Source organism: Sminthopsis crassicaudata, chromosome 3 (assembly GCF_048593235.1).
Source record: "Sminthopsis crassicaudata isolate SCR6 chromosome 3, ASM4859323v1, whole genome shotgun sequence".
NCBI classification, from domain to species: domain Eukaryota; kingdom Metazoa; phylum Chordata; class Mammalia; order Dasyuromorphia; family Dasyuridae; genus Sminthopsis; species Sminthopsis crassicaudata.
The window spans coordinates 297,629,076-297,650,475 of record NC_133619.1 but is presented as its reverse complement, the minus strand read 5'-3'; the positions used below and the strand labels follow the sequence as shown (position 1 = coordinate 297,650,475).

General features: G+C 33.2%; 1 protein-coding gene across 1 annotated transcript in view; it reads left to right on the top strand.

The window, feature by feature from the left end:
* CNKSR2 (connector enhancer of kinase suppressor of Ras 2) overlaps positions 1-21,400 on the top strand; it is a 305,237-nt gene that overhangs the window by 246,106 nt on the left and 37,731 nt on the right. The window contains 4 exon segments of the mRNA XM_074300934.1: positions 3,567-3,634; positions 9,918-9,985; positions 9,988-10,020; positions 14,188-14,731. Coding sequence (XP_074157035.1) covers positions 3,567-3,634; positions 9,918-9,985; positions 9,988-10,020; positions 14,188-14,731 — 713 coding nt within the window.

Below are 21,400 nucleotides of genomic sequence, written 5' to 3'. Positions count from 1 at the left end.
AACAGGTAGGTTTCTTTACCTTTACATAATAAATTGTTTGTGTGAGTTATATGCATATGATTTATAGGCACATACCTACATTCTCAAATATAAGAAATCTTTTCAGTATGTAAATCACAGAAACATTGAAACTCTTCTTTAGATTAAGATTTAATTGGAGTTTTAAAATATTTTCTTATTTGCTTTTTTATGAAAATATGATTATAGTATCTCAAGCCACATATAAAAGTGGATTATTCATCCAAAAACTTTATAACCTAGTTCTCCTGTCCTGATTCTTTCTTGTTTGAAGATGTTTTTGTCAAGAAAGATAAATCCTTTTTTTCATAAAGACTTTTCTTTATCTGCATCTTGTGAAAGATCCCCTCTTCATATAGTATGTCATCCTCTCAATGGGCAGTTATTAAGTACTTATTTTGTACTGAGCTAAAGGCTGAGAATGCAAGTAAGGGCAAAAACAATTTTTGTCCTCAAGAAGTTCACATTCTAATGGGGTGGGGGTAGTGAAGACAGCATTGAGATGAGTAAATATGAGATATATAAAAAATAAAGACACTACCAGCTGAAGGTATCTAGAAAGTCCTTCTAAAGTATGTGGATTTGAATTTAGTCTTTTTATTTTATTTCTTTCTGACAAGGCAAATAGAGTTAAGTTATTTGCCCAGGATTATACAACTAAGTAAGCATTCAATGTCTGAGGCTAGATTTTAACTCAGGTCCTCCTGATTCCAAAGGAGGTGCTCTATCCACTGTACCATCTAATTGCCTCTTGAATTTGAGCTTAGTCTTAAAGACTTAAAAGAAAACAGAAAAAAATAAAGATAGACCATTCCAAGAATACCTAAAGTAAAGGCATAAAGACAAAAGATGGATTGCTGTTCTTTAGGTATCACAAACACATAAGTGGAGCTAGCTCTAATAGTTCATAAAGGAAAATAAAGACTGTAGTGGTGTAAGGGGTGATTTTATAAAGAGTTTAAATGTCAAAAGAGAGGAGTCTATCAATATTTGATTCTGGAGATCATGGGCACCCACAGGAGATGAATAGTGGAGTAACATGGTCAGAACTATGCATCAGGAAAATCATCTTGGCAGATGATTGCTAAATGGTTCGGATTAGGGAAATAACATAAGGCACAGAGACCATGAATGGAGAAGAGAGGATATATAGGAAAATTGTTATGAAGGTAAAAACAAGAAAACTGAGAAACGGTTTGGATATAGGGTGAGAGTGTTTATACAGAGTAGAGGATGATACCAAGATTTTAAGACTTCATAACTGGGTGGATATCCTCAACAGCAATAGGGAAGTTTGGAGGAAGGGAGACTTGAATGCAAAGATAATTTTTCCTTTCGGCATGTTAAATTTGAAATACCTGCAGGATATCCAGTTAGAAATGTTTAAAATGCAGGTAATGATGTGTGATTATATCTCAGAAAAAATCTAGGATTAGCCATATAGATTTGGAAAATCATCTGCGTAGAGAAGTTCACCTACATAATTCTCTTAATTGCAGCAAGGGTATACAATGGACTTCAACTCAATAGCAATTCCATTCATATATTTTCTAAGAGGCTTTTTTTCATAAGCAGAGAAACTATATTACTTTTCAGAAAAATTCCATCTTATGAGTAATGGAAAAAATAATACATTCTTTGGTAGACCATTCAAGGAGTTTTAAAGATTTCTTATAGTTTTACATCTTTAGTGATTCTTGTAGAAAAAGATTTAAAAAACCTTTGAAATTCTTTGATTTCTAAAAGAACTCATTGTTTTTATAATACTCATAAAACAGAATTTCCTTGTAGAATTGTGTAACAAGTAGAAAAATATGAAGAAGCTGGAATAAAATAGTTTAAGTGTCTTTTTCTTCTTTATCCATAAAACTCTGAACCAGATATTCTCCAGAACATGTAAATATGTTATTTGCCTCATAAGTCATGGTGTGCCAGTTTTACTAGAGGTATATTTTCTATAACTCATCAGGAGATTAGTTGTCAGTTTCAAACTTCAATTATTTTTAAAAGTTTGTAGTTTGCATGTCTTATTGATACATGATAAAGAATTCTCTCATGTGTCTGTGTATTTTGTTTTTCAAATTTTGGTATTATGCCACTGAATTTGATCATCCTTTCTTATATCCTTTTCATCTTCTGCATTACTTCCCAAAACTGGGTGATGTAATATTCTTATACAGTTTCGTAGGATTTTATTTTGCTGTTCTAGGAAACTATAATTGTTACAATGTTGGAATATTATAGATACTTAATAAATCCTTGTCAACTAACAATGCAGTTTCTTTTTAAATTTCCTGTTCTTTCAAAATTATATAGGACCTAGATGACTATTACTCTTAAAACAAAAGGTTAAAGTACTTTCAAGATAATTTTATTTTTCAAAGATAGAACTCTACAATTATTTTCATGAGATAATCACCTGAACCCACGTTGCCACCTCTTGGCATAAAAGTTGAAAAATGGAAATAGTTTCAAAGAATGTTGTCTTCCACTTGTCAAAAAGGATAAATTTCTATCTCTTTATGTAGCACCAAATAAGTAAAAACAAAACAAAAAAAAAAACCCTCTTTGATGCAATTATTTCTATTAGTGTATTTAGATTATGTTATTCCAATAAACAACTCCAATTAAACTGAAATGGCATCTCTAAAATTACCCAACTTCTAAATTTTGATGTCATATAATAGCTTGGAATAAGAGTCCAAACTATTTCTGATTTGAAAGTAGATTTGGTAAATAAATCCAGATATACCAATAGGAGGTTGTCATGTTGCTTTAAAGACTTAGTGATTTGAGAAGCTGATGCATTGTGAGCACTTGGATAATGAACATACTGAAAGCCCCCATGGGGGTAAGGCTGCATTGCTTAGGCAGCTGACTGCATTTGACCATGGCAGTACTCCTAAAACACAAAAGAATAGCAAGAGTTTATTTTTAATTTATTTTGCTCAAGGAAATAGCTCTTCTGAATCTGAGCAGAGGTTATACATGTATGTGACCAAAAATCACAAACACTTTACATTTAAAGGAAAGGTTCAAATTTATCTCCATAATGACTTTTTTGCCTGTTCCATTAAATATAAATTTATTTCATCAAAACATATAACCATTTTTTTTGCTTGTTACACAGAGAACTTATTCTCTAACTGAAGAATTCTGAATCTTTTCCTCTTACCAAGCCAAATTAGATCTAAATAAGCTTATATTTTAGAAAATAATATTAGTTCTGAGCATGAAGAACAGATGAGATAATAGGCTTAATGAAGCTTTGATTATCCCAAAACCTTTATTTTACAGATATTACACATCTTCACTAAAGATGTTTTCATTGAAAACAGAACCTTTGATAGGAGAACAATTTGTACAGAGACAAAATGATCCTTGGAGATCATTGTAGAAAAATCATAGTATTGAAGAAAACATGCCATATGGAGAAGAATCTTTTCCATGTCTCCTTCAGTCCATTTACATTAATGTGTATTAAGCAATATGTAAGAAATTGTGTTATATCAGTACTGATAATTTTTTAAAAATATTTGTTCTTTCAGATGGCTAAATAGACTTAACATGCTAGCTGCTGGATATGCAGAAAGAGAAAGAATCAAGCAAGAACAAGGTAAAATTCTATTCATTTAACTATTTCATTTTACCTCCTTATCTTTAAGTTATTTTAGTGAGGGTGTGAGGGCAATTGAGGGCAATCTGATAAATATCCTGGATATATTAGGAAACTATCAGTTTCATGGTGCTTTTCTTCTCACATCTTACTCTCATGGTGGAGATAGGACATAGCCTTTTCAGAGTCTGCATTTTTATATATGTAAGTATATATGTAATTATTAAATAATGAAGCAGTATGGCATTGTGAATCAAGGGCCAACTCTGAAGTTGAAAAGACCTGAATTTAAATTCTATCTCTGAACTCTTCATACAGTGTGACCATGGGCAAATCATTTGAATCATCACTGCTCTAAAACTGTAAGTTACAAATGAGTTGTAAACTTTTATTTGCCGAGGAAGTTCCCATACTGATAGTCCCGATCACTATTAAAATCACAGATCTAGGCTTTAAAAAACAAGGCAATGACAATAATAAAGTAATAGCTGACATTTATATAGAATTTTAAGGTTTACAAAGAACTTTATATCCATTATTTTATTTGAACTTGCCAATTCTGTGGATAGGAACAGTTTGGTACAGAGCAAAATGCCAACACTGATGCTTACTATCTATGTTATCTTAAGTAAATCAAAACTCCCTGTTCCACATCTCTTCATCTATAAAATGACAATAATGACAATAACAAAAATAGTAGCTAACATTTATATTGTGCCTCCTATGTGTTATGTACTTAACAAATATTATCTCATTTTATTCTCACGATAACCCTGGTAGGTAATGAAGTGTGTGAGTCATGGTTCATAGTTTTAAAAAATTCACAGAGATTTTCCTAAAGTCACAAAAGAGTGTGTTTATGCCATAGTTGATGGGCTATTCTAAAGGGAGTCTAGCAAATTATAATAGTATAGGGAGAGCTTTATATACTGAAAATTGGGGGCTTAGCTAGCAGGCTAACAATCTGAAAGGTTGTAAAGTATAAAAAAAGAGATAAAGGAGAAACCAAGATGACTTTTCATTCAGGTAAAGAAATAGGGTGTCTTTTAGCAAGGTACTATCAACAGATAATTTTTTTTGCAGTATATGAATAAGGAGAAATAGATAAGAGGTTTTGTTGTTCCAAGTGCCTTAGTGAGTTATGCAATTTTGATTAAACCCTCAGCTCTGACTCATCAATTCTCCCCCCCCTTTCTATCTTTTGGGAGAAGAAATTAAGGGAACAAGGGTTGTCCTCTAGAAAGAAAGATGTGCCAAGATACCCAATAAGTTGATGATTTATTAATCATTTTTTCAACTTAAAGTCCATTTATATTAATACTTCCTTTCTCAGGTATTTTTACAATCTTTATAAAGTTTACATCATTCTTAAGTGAATGCAACATGTTGTCTTTTTTTAATTTATAAATAGTGATCTTTGAGAAAAAATGCTTTTTGAATGGAAATGTTATTTACCTTTTACTGCAGTATCTACCATGTTTACCTCTTCATTAATTTTTGTGTTTTGATTACCATAAGAAATAAAGAAGTACTTAAAATTCAGTGTGATTATTTATATTATGGCCAATGATAATGCATACGTGTGTGTGTGTGTGTGTGTGTGTCCATTTGTATATAGGATGAAACAATAGCTTAAAAGTCAAAACAATGTAGTTTAAGTTTTCAGTATCTTTAAATTTTAACAGAGCCCATTAAAAAATGAGTTGTGGTAAAGAACATGGCTGCTTTTCCCTGTGATATCATTATTGGACTTTGCCATCTATCTCATATGCAGAAACTTTTAGTAAGAAGAAGAAATTATTTTTCCAGATATTTAATTTTTTTTCTAGAAAACCTAAAAAATTCAGATAGGTGGTATGAAAAATAACACACATATATCTCCCAAAAAAAGAAAATAAAATGATATATTAGATAGGGACAGTCCTGCTGGGAAGAAATAATTTCCTCAAAGCTCAGAGCCTTAAGAGATATTTGCACATATACCAACTATTATAGAAAAGGAATCATGAGTATTCAGAAAGCCTTTTTTCCATGTTATGTAAACAGTTTTTAAATATGGATTTATTGGCTTAGGAAAGATGTAAAATTGTGGAAATAGGAGAGAAGTTTTAAGGGAAAACAGAAACAGAAATTGACTATGAAGCAAGAATGCAAATATATCAATATGTTGGAGGTGTCCTGCTACAGCTTCAGTCCAGTCTCTTCCTTTGATCTTAGCAGCAGGTAGAAGTGTTTCAGTGAGCCCCATATTTTCTTCTCAATGATAATCATTTTATTTTGTCTTCCTCCTCATAAGGTGATGTTTCAGACTATGTTGAGGCTATAAAATATAGAACATATTAAAATTTATACCATTAGTAGCATCATAGATTTCAGAAATGTTTTTATTCTGGAGATAGTGGGAGGATTCCACAGCTAAAACAACTATTTATTTTTTAAAAACACTATCAGGGAAACTAGGTGGCACAGTGAATAGAGCACCAGCCCTGGGGTCAGGGGAACCTCATTTCAAACCCAGCCTCAGACATTTACTTACCATTATGACATTGAGCAAGTCACATAACCCCAACTGCCTCAAAAGAAAATCATTTCCCATGTGTTTATGCACTCCGATAGGTGCAGAAAATATTAATGCCAAAATAAAACCACTTCTGCCCTCAAATAGCTTACTTGCTATTGGAGAAGACAGAATACATTTTTAGAAGTATATGCAAAATCCACAATTATTTTGGAAAAAGAAATATATGAGCAGTTGGAGAAGGGATAAGAAAAGGCTTTAAGTATAAGGTGGCACATAAGCTGATTTTTTTTCATGAAAAATAAGGATTCTCACAAGGGGAGTGGAGAAAGAGGTACTATCAGGAATAGGAGAAAACATTGCAAAAAGATATAAAGGTGTGAGGTGGAGTATTTTGTATGAGGCACGGTAAGAAATCTAGATTGGCTAGACCTTGGAAAACATAAAGGAAGCTGTTAGGGCCTTCAGTTCATAATGATAAGTATCTTAGAATGACTTGCCAATGAAAAATTTCAGGTCTTCAGAAATTTACTTAAGCTACAGCATGTCAAGATTCACCCTTAATGGTGTTGGCCTAAATGTTTGTAAAAATGAATTTCAATTGTCAGAATTTTCTGGGTGACCCACTAGAGAAAAGAAAAGGTCTCATAAGTGATGACTGATTTATTTTGACTCACTTATAGACAATTTGGCATTAATTCATGTTTTTTGGGATGCTTTTAGACTGGCTTCAGTGACAAGTAGATCTAATGAGAAGATATGAAATATTAGATAAACCTAAAACTGTAGTTCTATTTTATTTGCAGTTCTAGCGTATGTTACAGTACTGTCCAACTTTTTCCTGGCCTAGTTTTTTTGGTCCAAGATATCTTTCTTTCTCTCTTCACCTTGGTGTTGTCTAATGGATGCTTCTAATGCTAAATCCTTTTTGTTCACTTTTCCTAGAAATATTAACATGAGTATCAATGTAAATTGAACCATTCAGCAAATACTCGTTCATCAAACAGATACTATGTACCATCTTTGAGCTAGCTGAAGGAGATACAAAATTTAGTTAATACACTGTTCCAGCCTTTCTAAAGCTTACCATCTTGTTAACAAACTTGGAGAAATATAGAACAAAGAACTATGTGAGGTCAAAAGAGGAAGAACATTATAAAGGGATTAAAAAGCTTTATGTAAGATTTAGCTTTTTACCTGGGATGGATAGGAATTCAGTAGAAAGGAAAAGGGAAAGCATTTCAGGTATAGAAGAAAGCAAGAGTGGCAGAAAAATATGGGTTGCATTTAGAGGACAAATGATAGCCCATTTTGGCTGTAGGGAAAATAGATAAAGACACCATATAAGATTGGGCTTCTTGAAGGTGAGAACTATTTAATTTTTATCTATGTTCTAAACACAAAGCCCAGTACATTACCCATATTGCTGCTATTGTTATTGAGTCATTTCTACCATGTCTGACTCTTTATGGCCCCATTTGGGGTTTTCTTGGCAAAGATCCTAGAACAGTTCACCATTTCCTTCTCCAGTTCCTTTGTTACAGATGAGGAACTCAAACAGAGTTAACTGACTTGTCCAGGGTGAAATAGCTAGTAAATGTCAGAGTCTGGATTTGAACTCAGGATAATCCAGATTCTGTGTTCTATACATGCACCGCCTAGCTTCCTTCACACTTAATAGATGTCTGTTGCATTGAATTGAATTGTAGTGTCTTCATTTAGTAGCAATAAACATTGAGCTGTACTTGGACAGTAGGGAAGAATGGAAGATTGTTGAGCAAAGTAATGACAGGACAAAAATCTGTGAGAACTAACTGCATATGAGTGAGGTAGGCAAAATCATCAAAGATTTGTAATTTTGTTAAGTACAATTCTTGTTCTTTGGTTAAACAGAGCATAAGAAAAGGTAATAGAACCTGTAATAAAGAAGAAATGTCTAACGTGAGCAAAAGTTCTTGCAGATTATCTGTCCAATATAAATTGAGGTTCTATCAGGCATATATAAAGAGAAAGAAGAAGAGGGGGGAGAGAGAGAGGAAAGGAAGGAGAGAGGGAGAAAGGGAAAAAGGAAGGAGGGAGGGAGGAAAGAGAAGGAGAGAGAGAGAATGAGAGAGAGAAAGTGAGAGAGAGAGAGAAAGAAAGAAAGAAAGAAAGAAAGAAAGAAAGAGAAAGAAAGAAAGAAAGAAAGAAAGAAAGAAAGAAAGAAAGAAAAGAAAGAAAGAAAGAAAGAAAGAAAGAAAGAAGAAGAAGAAAGAAAGAAAGAAAGAAAGAAAGAAGGGAGGGAGGGAGGGAGGGAGGGAGGGAGGGAGGAAGGGAGGAAGGAAGGAAGGAAGGAAGGAAGGAAGGAAGGAAGGAAGGAAGGAAGGAAGGAAGGAAGAAGAAAGAAAGAAAGAAAGAAAGAAAGAAAGAAAGAAAGAAAGAAAGAAAGAAAGAAAGAAAGAAAGAAAGAAAGAAAGAAGAAGAAAGAAAGAAAGAAAAGAAAGAAAAGAAAGAAAGAAAGAAAGAAAGAAAGAAAGAAAGAAAGAAAGAAGGAAGGAAGGAAGGAAGGAAGGAAGAAGAAGAGAAGGAAGGAAGAAGAAGAAAGAAGAAAGAAAGAAAGAAAGAAAGAAAGAAAGAAAGAAGAAGAAAGAAAGAAAGAAAGAAAGAAAGAAAGAAAGAAAGAAAGAGAAAGAAAGAAAGAAAGAAAGAAAGAAAGAAAAGAAAGAAAGAAAAGAAAGAAAGAAAGAAAGAAAGAGAAAGAAAGAAAGAAAGAAAGAAAGAAAGAAAGAAAGAAAGAAAGAAAGAAAGAAAGGAAGGAAGGAAGGAAGGAAGGAAGGAAGGAAGGAAGGAAGAAGGAAGGAAGGAAGGAAGGAAGGAAGGAAGGAATGGAGGGAGATTTGAAGAAAAGAAGCAACCAAAGAAGGGGAAAAAAAACCTACTTTCTCTCCTGTTCTCTAAATCCATTGGTTTGCATAAAATTACTGTGTTTTCCTAAACTGAGCATTCACCCATTGGTTGGGGGGTGGGGATTGGGAATGAGATATTCATGTAACATTTCAATTATGCACCTATTTTGCTACTTTTGGCTTAACCTTAATATATCTCTCAGCGTTTACCCCCTCCACCACCACCAAAAAAAAAAAAAAAATTACAGAATCTGCCAAGTCACTTTGTCTACCAGCTTACATTTTCTTTCCTTTTAACAGAATTCCTGGAAGTCTGGAACTTCCAGCCCACACCGGCAGATTTGCCCTTTTTCATTTGGCAAGTATCAGTGATTGCCGTGTGTTTCAAAACAGAGGTGGGAGTATGGTGTCATGGCGACTGATGTCAGCATGACTCTGGAACTAGAGTTGGTTAGATAATCAGTCCATTGAAGCAGTGAAAGGAATTTTCAGCATTTTTTTTGAGCTCTATGTATGACTATCTCCAGCATGTGTGTGCATATGCAGCATGTTCGTCTGTAATCACTCCATTTTTATGGTAGAATGGCATAACTGAAAAAAATATTATCTAGTGACCTGATTCATCAAGATGTGAAATGCTTCAGCTTAGAACCTAGCCACCCTAAAATAAACTTCAGCATGGGCTCTGCCATACTCTCCAGAACAAACAGTTATTCTCTTTGAGAAAAGAGTCACCATGAATTGACTCTGTCAAAAGGAATAAGAGCATTTTGATATGCCCTTCCATTTGTTATATTCAAATAAAAATGTACTTCTAGAAAGTTTTACCTGGAGGCTTTTTTTTCATATCCTAATAGTCTATCTGTGTGATTTTTTTAAGATTACTGGAGTGAGAGTGACAAGGAAGAAGCGGATACTCCCTCGACACCCAAACAAGACAGTCCCCCACCCCCCCCTATGATACATATCCAAGACCTCCTTCAGTAAGTGAGAAATAGAAATTTGCTTTTTTGTGTAATAGCAGGAGCATTAAGCTGAAAATCTTCAAGTCAAAAGATCATAGTGGTGATGATGATGATGATGATGATGATGATGATGATGATGATGATGATGATAATGATTGAAAACTAGAATCAGAATTTAGTATCCTCAGAGAAAATGAAAATTAAGATCTAAAACCAAGAGTGCAAAGAATAGGCACAATTAAAGCAACTAAGACAATACATTTACTAGGCTACCCTGAAATCCATGTGATAATGATGAAGATTTGTTGGCTGCACAGAGAGAAAAAAGATGAAGTATAAAGATGATGCAGGCCCAGATTCACTAGGATTTGGCATCAAATTGAATTGGAGGGAGGCAAAGGGAAGGAAATACTTAGAAGTTACTTCAAGATTTGAAACATGAATGACTAAAAGGAGAATAGACCAAAAAGATTGTATTTATAAAGAAAAATTGCTATAATGGTGTTAGATTTTAACAAATGCAAATATTAGGTTAAAATATTTCCCAGAGTGATTAAAAAAGAAATATGCAAGGTAAAAATTCCTTTTAAAAAAGCCTGAAATTTTCCTTACAAGTGTTTGCATGTATATGGCTCTTAAAACATTCTTGAAATATGTTCAAGGCTTTTTGTATTCAGACTTTCTACAACAAATAGCAGAAGTTTGGTTGTAGATGTGTGGTACTTCCATCCTCAAAACGTTTTCATTAAAAAGAGAATCAAATGTATTTTAGGAATTTGTGTATGTGAACTCACAACTGTGAAATAAGTATCATAAGGCCAAATAGATTCTGTAAAACAATAAAACAACATTTGCCTAGATTTGGGAGCCTTCAACAGAATATATTCAATAGAATACATATATTCAATGGAAGCTCAGATCAAATGCATTTTTATAGTCTTCATATGTATCTTTCCATAAGAAATTAGACATAAAAGAACATAGGATTACACAGAAGAGACCTTAGAAATCATCTAGTCTGCTCACTTACTTTTATGGATAAAAAAATTAAAGTACTGGAACAGTAAATAAAAATGAAAAAGTAATACACTTGCTAACTTCACTTGAGGAATGATTTCCTCTCATTACTATGAAAATATGCTCCATAAATTAATTATTAGAGCTGCCTAAGCTCACATAATAACAGACACTAGTGTCCATTATAAAATGATGAATTAAGTGGCTAGATCCAGCTATCATATTTCTGCCTCCTTTCCATAATATAACTGAACATTGAAATACTTCTAAATAGCATTTAAGAATCACCATACAGGTTTTGGTCAAAGTATTTTATAATCATAAGCTAAAGGAAATCATAAGGAAAATCCTATGTTTAATTATTAGAATCCTTGACTCATAGTTACCAAAAACACCATAATCTTTATAGTATCCAACTATAAACAAGGAATGGACCGCTGATAGTAATTGCTTATTATTAAAGCTCCTTAGTTCAATATAATTAGTATTTTCTTTCAATGAGGAATATTTCAATTTACCTGGGAATCCAAACTAATCAATTAATAAGTTTTTGCTGTATAAGAAGCATTGCAGACTATATTCCATTCATACTTTCACATTCTGTGCCTTTCTCTAGACTTTTTATTAAAGATCCATCTAACACAAAAGTCCTCCAAGAATTCTTCAAATATTTTAATATTTTTTGAATACCAGTGCAACCCATCTCTTACCCCTCACTCTAATTGGTCCTCCTAAAATTAAAAAGTATTGCTATCTCTTGCTTTTTGTTATGGTTATTTCCCAATATAACCAATCCCCTTTTAACAAGAAAAGCAGCTAAGCAAAATTGACTGAGAAAACAGCCTTTTTTGATCAAGTTGCTTCTGTAATCCCTCACCACTGTACTGATAATTTGTTTATCAACTGTTCTCTAGGGTGCTTTTTTCAATCATACATATACTTCTACCACTTTTTGCATATGAATCAACACGGGATATATGTTCCAATTTCCAAGTATATATATACTACATACACCTAAATTTCGTGAGACTCATCATGATCCAATTATAATCTTCCTTACCCTTACAAGTGAACTATTAACTAGACTATAATGAATTAGCTAATAGTTATCCTCTCGTTTACTAACAGTAGCTTATTTAGTTATAAAGCTTTATTCTCTCCATCACTGAGATTTAAAACTCAACAGAGGAAATCAACACAGTAATTAAATTAACCTGGCAGCATTGGTATACCCATTGGAACCTTGGCACTACCCTGGGAGACTTTCTAAAAAGGGAGGTGCTGAAAAAGATGAGCAGCTGAGACTGCTACAAAGTTAAAAAGAAAAATGAGATTTAATAGAGGTACTTAACACTATAGCAGAGTTTAGCAAAGGATCTGGCGCATAGAAGATGCTAACTTGACTGATTTCCTCTCATTCCTATGAAGACATAGTTCATAAATTAATTATTAGAATTAGCTAAGATCACACAATAATAGACAATCATATCAGTTGTAAAATGTTGTATTAAATGGTAGTATACAAGAATCACACTTCTTCCTTTCCATAATACAATGCTATTCATAGATATTTTGAGGTCTTTCAAACTATTGTTTCAAAAGAAAACAAAGGAAGAAACCAACTCTAGCCTTATTAAAAGGACTCATTGAATACAATAAGCCCTAAAATTTAGGAAGCCAATGATGCATATTATGATTTAACATTAGGGAAAGCAAATATCTGCTGCTTGGAGAAAATGTCTATTGCTACCTTTTCTCTGTAAAAGCTCACTGCAATCAGAGGACTACAAAATATTCTACAAACTCCAATGAGTCAGGAATGCTTTTATCCAAGCATCCTGGGCCTTAATTATAGCAAAAATTACTACACTGACCTAGAAAAATGTATCTTTTAAAGCAGGTAGCCAATCATATCAAATCAGGGTTTGATAACAACTAGAGAGATTACATAGATCTCAGGAATTCTTAACTTTAGAATTAGATTTTCCTGCCAGGGAATTGTGCTTTCACTTATAAATTTCCAATTTTTTTCCTATAATAAAAAGATTGGGTTAATCTTCACTGACATATATCTAAGCATATGCTAGATATAGCATCCATTAACAAGGAAATATATTTAATGTGAGGGCTCATTATACAAAAGGCTATGGCATATTTTCTATAGGAGCTATAAAAAAGAAATTTGCTAATAGAAAAATAAAATATTCTGTTACATTTTAGACTTCTTTTCCCCAGGTTGCATAAAATTTTTAAACAGGCCCTTTGCATTGATTAGCATTTATGGGCTCCAGATAGATGCAAATTAATTATTTTTACATATATGCCATTTGTGATAACCAAGTCAATAATTCTAATAAGTATTATAACACTTTCTTTATAATTCTAAACATGTTTTGACTAGAATCTATAAGTAAGCCTAAATACTCCTATAAAGTACTTTAGAATTTTTTTTAGCTTTAATTTCATCTGTAAACATTTTTTCCCTTAATGTAGGCAGTTTAAATGTTTAACCTTGTAATTTATTATTGTGAGTTTTTCCATTTAATATTTGTTCTTTTCTTTCTGAATGAAAACTTGCAATGATTTCATTTTAATGCTTCACTATCCATGTCAATCACAATGTAATTTGGATACTAGTCAACAAGCATTTATTAAGTCACCAGGCACGGTGCTAAAATAGGAATACAAAGAAAACTTTTTAAACCCAGTCTTTGCCTTCAAAGAACTCATATTCGAATAGAAAAGACAACATGAAAACAATTACATATGCAAGATTTATACATTCTAAGTGGCATAAAAAAGACATTATAGGGGGAAGTAGAGATCAGGAAAGACCATTGGCAAAGGTAAAATTTAAGTTAAATTTTGAGAGAAAACAGGAGAAAGGTGAGAGCCACAATAAAGGAACAGAGAGAGGAAATGAAGTGCCATATTCAAGGAATGACAAAAAGACATGTCCTGGATAACAGATAGAAAAAGGGAAGCCAAGTACAAGCAAATAAATGTTGAGTTTTCAAAAAACCCCAGTAGTGATTAAGCTTGCTAACAAGTTTGTCCACTTCAGTACATTAGTTCTATTGTCTGGTAATCCCTAATGTTATGTTCCCTAATGATAGAATGGTGTCCATTATTTCCATGGAGACTAATCAACCATAATCATTTCCTTAGATGAGCTGTGCCAGTCCATATGTGGAACCCAAACACAGTCGGCTGTCCTCTACAGAGACCTCTCAGTCACAGTCCTCTCATGAAGAATTCCGCCAAGAAGTAGTTGGGAGCAGTGCAGCCTCCCCCATTCGCAAGACGGCCAGCCAGCGAAGGTCCTGGCAGGATTTAATTGAGACTCCCCTGACCAGCTCAGGATTGCACTACCTTCAGACTCTACCCCTGGAGGACTCAGTATTCTCTGACTCGGCCGTCATCTCCCCAGAACACAGGCGGCAGTCCACTCTTCCAACTCAAAAATGCCATCTGCAGGATCACTATGGGCCATATCCCTTGGAAGGAGAGCGAATGCAGGTATTGAATGGAAATGGGGGCAAGCCTCGCAGTTTTACTCTTCCCCGGGATAGTGGATTCAGTCACTGCTGCCTGAATGCACCCATCAACGTATGTGACCAACCTGAGGATGCACAGCAGACAGAGGTAGAGGAAGATGAAGAGGAGGAAGATGAAGAGGGGGAAGCTGCAGGAGAAAGCATAGGGGACAAAAGTAAGTATATTTGTTCAATTGCTTAACTTTTATATTAAAAGTCTTAATCTTCCCAAAAGTTTATTTTAACAGAATTTCTTTTCTGTCTTTCTTAAAATATTGGATCTCATTGTACCAGGGACTAGGTATTCTTTGATGGCCTGCTTTCATTATTTTAGTAATTTGAGGGAAATTAAGAGAAATGTAGCTTCAGTCCCAAAAATAAACAATAACAGCAAATAAATTATTTTCCCCATCTACTAGTATTGTTTCTAAGAATGGCCATTTGAATTTCTTATTTCTTCATCCATGCACTTTGATTCCCAGATATGTATATCATCCCTTTAGCCCACAGTTTTAAGGGATTATAAATTATTTAAACATGGAATAAAAATAGCTTCAACTGAAGAAGTAAAATATGTTTTATTTAATACTTTAGTACTTTCACTTAGAGAATTTGAAGGGAGAAATCCCAGAGATAATTTTTATTAGGAGAAACTTCCCTATAATCTTCCTATGAATTATAAATATGTGTGTATATATAGGTACATATGTATATATGTGTGTATATATATATATTCCTATACATGCATATGTATACCTATATATGTATATATATGCATACATATATGACTTGGTTTCCAAGTAACTATCCTACTCATAATTCCTTCCTATTCTTTATGCACAAGCACTTTTCATATGATTACACTGTGCAGAATACTAATCTAGGTACTGAAATAGATACTAAGTTTAGATAAGACATGGTTCCTGCCCTCATGGTGTTCATAATCCAATAAATATAAATATACATTGCAAATTGCTCCCATGATCTGAAATAACCTTTTCAGTTGAATTTGACCTAAATAAGCCATGGGTTTGGCACTCAAAGAAAGCTAGTTAGCTTTGCCACTGATTTGGAGGGTGGGGTGCATGCCACAGTATATACACTTCACCCCAGATTTCCATCTTGCAAGTGTGGAATTCTAATTATACTTGGAGAAAGAGTAGTGGGCTAATTCAACACAAAACTTTTGCCCTGCTAGAAAACCAACTGCAATTCAAAGCTAATGTCTATTGACAGGTCAATTGCTTTCTACTTATGACATTTCAAATTTAACATAATTTAAATGAAACTATAGGGTTTATTTTGAAGTTTATCTGTAAAATAATAGTTGATCCCTGTTTTCACAGGGTTCTTTATCATGTCAGATAGTATGAATATAGATTAGAGTAGCTTATATTCCCTAAAGCATAATAAGCATACATAATAAAAATCCATATAACAAAGGTTTCTTATAAGGCAACTCTCCCCCAAAATAGTGTGTCTAAAGAAGATTTTTCTGCTATTGTTCTCCTTTCCTTTTCTTTAATATTCCATAGACATGTTTAGCATTAGAGTCCAAAGCTATTTAGGAAGACTGGTAGGGAGGCATGAAAAAGCCATCTAGAAGTTGAAATTCGGAAAAAAAAAAAAAGAAGTTTAACATTAAAATTATTATAAAATTATTTAAATGCTTTAAAATATAATGCACAGGGGATTAGAGAGTCACTTTTGGCTCTTTCAATTTCATTCAGGATGCCAAATAATGACTGTTGTGTTGCTTGGAGTTTTTTGCTTGTTTTGCATGTACTGAATTTTTTAAAAAATTAGGTACTTATCAATTTTAAGTAGCATTAAAAATTAGCAATGAACTATTGAACTGAATTGTGTTAAGAAATAATTTTATCACTATTACCACAGTAAAGCTAGGGAGATGAAGCAGAAAGAGAGAAGTAGTTGAATATATTTTTGGTCAATTTTATCAGCCTTTCAATTGAACACTTTCCAAAGAAGTCAGATTTATCCTTGCTTGATCCCGTCCAACTGTTCCCAGTCTCTTTCTGCTGTTTTTAGCTTTTATTTTGTCAGCCATTTAGTAGTCTTTTGTGTTGTCTGGTGGCGTACATTCATTTTATAGTCATATAGATCCCTCTTCTGGATCAACTTTGCAAATTCTTACATGAGTTAAGTGGGCTGCCAATTTTGGAGCAACCACTTCTTTTAGCACAACTCTCTTCTTTTTTGCAATGTTTTACAAAAGACTGGTCATGAAAAGCATATTGGTTTTGTACTGTACATTTTGTCTTTGTGATTAAATGATATGGAACAGTCCATGCCTTTATATATGTTTTTTTATTAATGAGGAATGTTGTTTGATAGAATTGTTTTGACATTCTTTCTTTGCCACTCTCTATCCCCAAGGCACAGACCTTATCTGGACTATAGATACTCGTTTATGGAAGTTGCTACCTGCTATCTGAGGGTAGCTCTAAAATCCTCTTGACAGAAATTTATTTCAGGTCAGAAAGCTTGCTAAAACTTTCCTTTTGCCAAATCATTTCTCCTTTAGAGAGTACGTATACATACAAGTTATTTGACAAATGGGAAATAGAAGTCCTATAACCAGCCTCATGTCTATAAAAAAAAAGATTCTTATCTATAATTGAAAGCAAGATATAAACTTTATTTATTAAGCTCTAACTTATATTTATTCCCTATGTTCTACAACAAAGAGTATAATTCTGAGCATTTAGTAGGTGGACATCTTAATAATGTGCTACCTATGTCTTATTTGGAACCAGTACTTGAACTGACCTACCACAGTGAATTTTTATCAATCAGATAACAGACCCATAAAAAATAGATTTAATTCCTCCATTTCTAAAATATTTTCCTGAGTTCTTTCAGGAACATAAAAGTAGGAAACTTGGTAGAATCTTCTAAGTTGAATAAGCTGTGATATCAATTAAAAAAAAGTTATAGTGATTATGGAGGCTTGACAAAATATAACTTCCCAGATCCACAATCCAAATTATATTTTAGTTGTGTTTAAAATGCTAAAGGATCTGTGTATGTGTTGCTTTGCAAATCTTTGGCCTTCAGTTTTATGATCCTATATTTGTAAAGGTACTTTATATCTTCTTTTAAAATTAAGGTATTCAGCTCCAAGTCTAGTTGTAATTTGCTGTAGTTGAATTAATGTTGTTTTGAATTGGGTGATGATAAACATACACAGGTGAACAATTATTACTTTGGGATTTAATATATTAAGTGTTTCGTATATATCATCATATAAGAGTCAAGTTTGGGAACTTGAGGAAAAAAACACATAATCATACCCACTTTAAGATAACTTCTGGATTATTGAATGATATACAAGTAAAATGGGCGTCCTATTTGTACAATTAATGTACAAGAAGATGTGTACACTAACACTTCTCTCCCCTCCTATTTTTTTGCGGTTCTAAGAACTAAAACCTCAGATATGTGCTTGGGTTACCAAGGCTCAGACCACCAACTAGTTCTGGATGGTCCACTGACATAAAAGACTGTACAGTTTTCCAATTACATAGACAAAGGGAGCTGAGTTCTCTAAACTGGGCTATCAATAATTACCTTTTAATCCTACAATCATGAATAAGTCAAATTAGATTAAACACAAGGATGGAATAATGGTCTGTATTGATGGATATTGCTATTTTATTCTTCCCATCTATATCTCCAAATTTCATTCCCCCTCTGACTTTGAGTAGAAGAGCTAATCTAATTAGTCATCAGTCTAATCATACTAACACTGAGGGAAAAAAGCAATAAAGTTTGATCCCATTTAGTTTCAATAGGAGCTCATCAGGGTATATCAGTTCATAATTCTTCAATAAATTAAAAACATATGATATGACAGTTCATATCTACCAAGAATAATCACAGAATGAATACATGAAACATTATAAATACATAGGGTTAGGACACAGAACCTGAAAGTCCCAACTAAGGAAACTCTCTACTCTAGTGTAGGTCAGTATCTTCTCTCTAATTTACAGTCTTAGAGAGGTGACTAAGCGATTAATTGACTTACTCAGCATCACACCAAGTCAGGGCTATATGTGAATAACATGATATGAACACTGATCTTCCTGACAAATCCCTGTCCACTCCACCATGCAGCTTTTTTTATACAAGTACAAACTCATCGTTATATTCTTCTCTTATATATGTGATTTCTTCATATGACCAATGTGGATGGTGCCCAATATATTTTAAAAAGACAGTATCATCCACCATACTGAAATGGTCTTTGTGCCATACTAAACCATCTGAAGTCTACTTGGAAAAGTCAAGTATTTCTATTACCTTTATCACTGAATGCTACTTGCATAATATTGTTAAACATTTTAAAGCTTTTTTTTCTAGTGGCAATTATGGTAGCATCATATTCCTACCCTCAGATTGTCACTATTTTCATTTACCCAGCACTGATAGATTGTACCACATTTCAGTAGCCTGTGATTCAGTTCAGTTAAGATTAATAAGCAGTCATTTTATATAAGAAATTGTGCTAGACAGAGACTACAAAGATAAACAAGAAACATTCCCTACAGTGAAAGTGAATACCTTATTAAAGCAGGAATGAGACATGGATACCAATAAGAATATGCCAAATAAAATGTTTTAAAGGCAAAGGAGAAATATAAAATACTATGAGAAAATTTAAGGAGGGAGCTTAATGTCTGAGCTGAGTTCCTTGAAAGCAAGGATAGCTTCATGGTAATCTATATCCACAGAGCCTAACTGGTAATTTGTAGGTGATTCATTAATGTTTTATTAAATAATTGATTGAAGACAAGAATTTCAACAGAGATGAGAAGCAAGTGTATTCCAGGCACAGGGAATATCTTGTTCAAGTGAGGTATGATTGAGATTATGACACAGAAAGAGAAAATACTAAAAGGAGACAGAGGGTGTAAAGACAGCAGATTCAAACACCACAAAAAAAAAAAAAAAAAAAAAAAAAAAAAAAAGCAAAGAATGTGAAGACAATGGCCATTAAATGTGACAATTAAAGGTTTTCCACATGACCTTGGAAAGAATCCTTTCTATTGACTGGTGGAGTTGGAAGTAGAAGACAAGGGTATATAGATCTCAATCAGAAGCTCCCTAGTTCTACTATATAAATACTATCAGAAATGATATTTGAATCCAAGTTTTACTATAAAACCAATACATTTTCCATTGTACAATTTTGCCACCCTAAGGAAAGAATGTTTACTATAAAGTGAAATCAGTGAATAATGACTAATCTTTCTAAAAGTTTAACAGCAAAGACATGGAAATTTGTAGAATGATCAATTGAAAAATCAAGGGAAGTCTTGGTGACAAAAGGAAGGACAAAGATAGGAGAAAACTGAGCATATCTTTGTTGGTAGGAGGAAAGGCATCAGTATGGGAAAGAGATTATCAGTTTGTAGGCCTAATTTTTAATTCATACTTAACTTCAGTCACCATGAAAACTAATTGGAAAAACTAGGCATTTATGCCTTAGTGTCATAGCTAGTTCTATGAATGAATGAATGAATGAGGTTGGCAAGATAAAATCTGGCATATTTATGAATGATTTGGAAATAAGAGATGTTTCCAGAGATCTGCATTTAAAAATACATCTGGGGAAAAAATAATTATGACCCAAAGTTCTTTGTGTAGAATTAAACTGTGGGAGGAGCTCAGAATTAAAAATTAGATGACTGTTTCAATATACTGCACTAGTCATTTAAATTATCTGGGCCAAAAGCCAACAAAGGAAGGGCATGATGACTACATCACTGCAGTGAGCAGAAGTCTATATGAACATTAGCCAACTCTAGCCATTTTAAGGGAACTGGGGGAATTCTCTAGTGAATCCATAAATTCATTGTTAGATAAATTTGGGAGAAGGAGGATGTAACTTGGCATGTAGGCAGTGGGAAGTTATTCTAAGAATGTGGAATTGCTATGAAGAGAAAGAAGCAGCCAAACCAGGGTGAGGAGAAAGTCATTCCCAAGCTGCTTGGTAAATCCTACTATTTTTTGTCATTTGAGAGCAATAATATTAGCACAACTAGCAAAATAATTCTTTAAGTTAGAGCTTATAGACTGTATTTGAATCTGTGATTTTTTTCTCATTCTAGTAATTTCTGTGTACAAACAAATAAAATCTCAGAATTTCATAATTTCATGTTCAGTTTTGATGGAATTATCTAGTAATTATGAGATCAAAGAATAAGTGAATATTTGACAGAAAGCAAAAGCCCAATCTGAAGAATGACATCTGAAGATGAGAGGGACAAAAGCTAAATTCTTGAATTAAGTAAACCATATTTAGTCAGCAATTTTAATCTGGATTATAAAATTATATCAGTATATTGGTATGTAAATTTTTTGAAATGTTAGGAAATCAACACTATATAATCAACAAAAAAGAAATTAAGGAAATAATAAAATCACAAATAATATCTTTATTTCTTGACTGCCTTAAGATCAGAATTCTAAAGCATCTTCAGTGAGGTCCAAAGTCACTGAAAAAAAAGAAAGATCCACCTATCAATACACAGGGGAAAATAAAGCTGATGAGTAACACAAATTGCTTGAGTTGTGTCCAATAGCTGAATGTGCAGCCCATATAGATATCTCTTGGATAGATACTGCAAAAATATATTGAGCCAGTTTCCTAATTGAATAGGTATAAAACAGTGACTAGATTGCACCTAAGGAAATTGGTAGTTTTTCTTTTTTCCAGGGATCTCAGCCTACTTTCTAATTTCAAAAAAAAATCTAATATTTTTACCTTAGTATTCTCCTAGTGGGGCTCCTTGCTATAGATCCTAGCACATCACAAT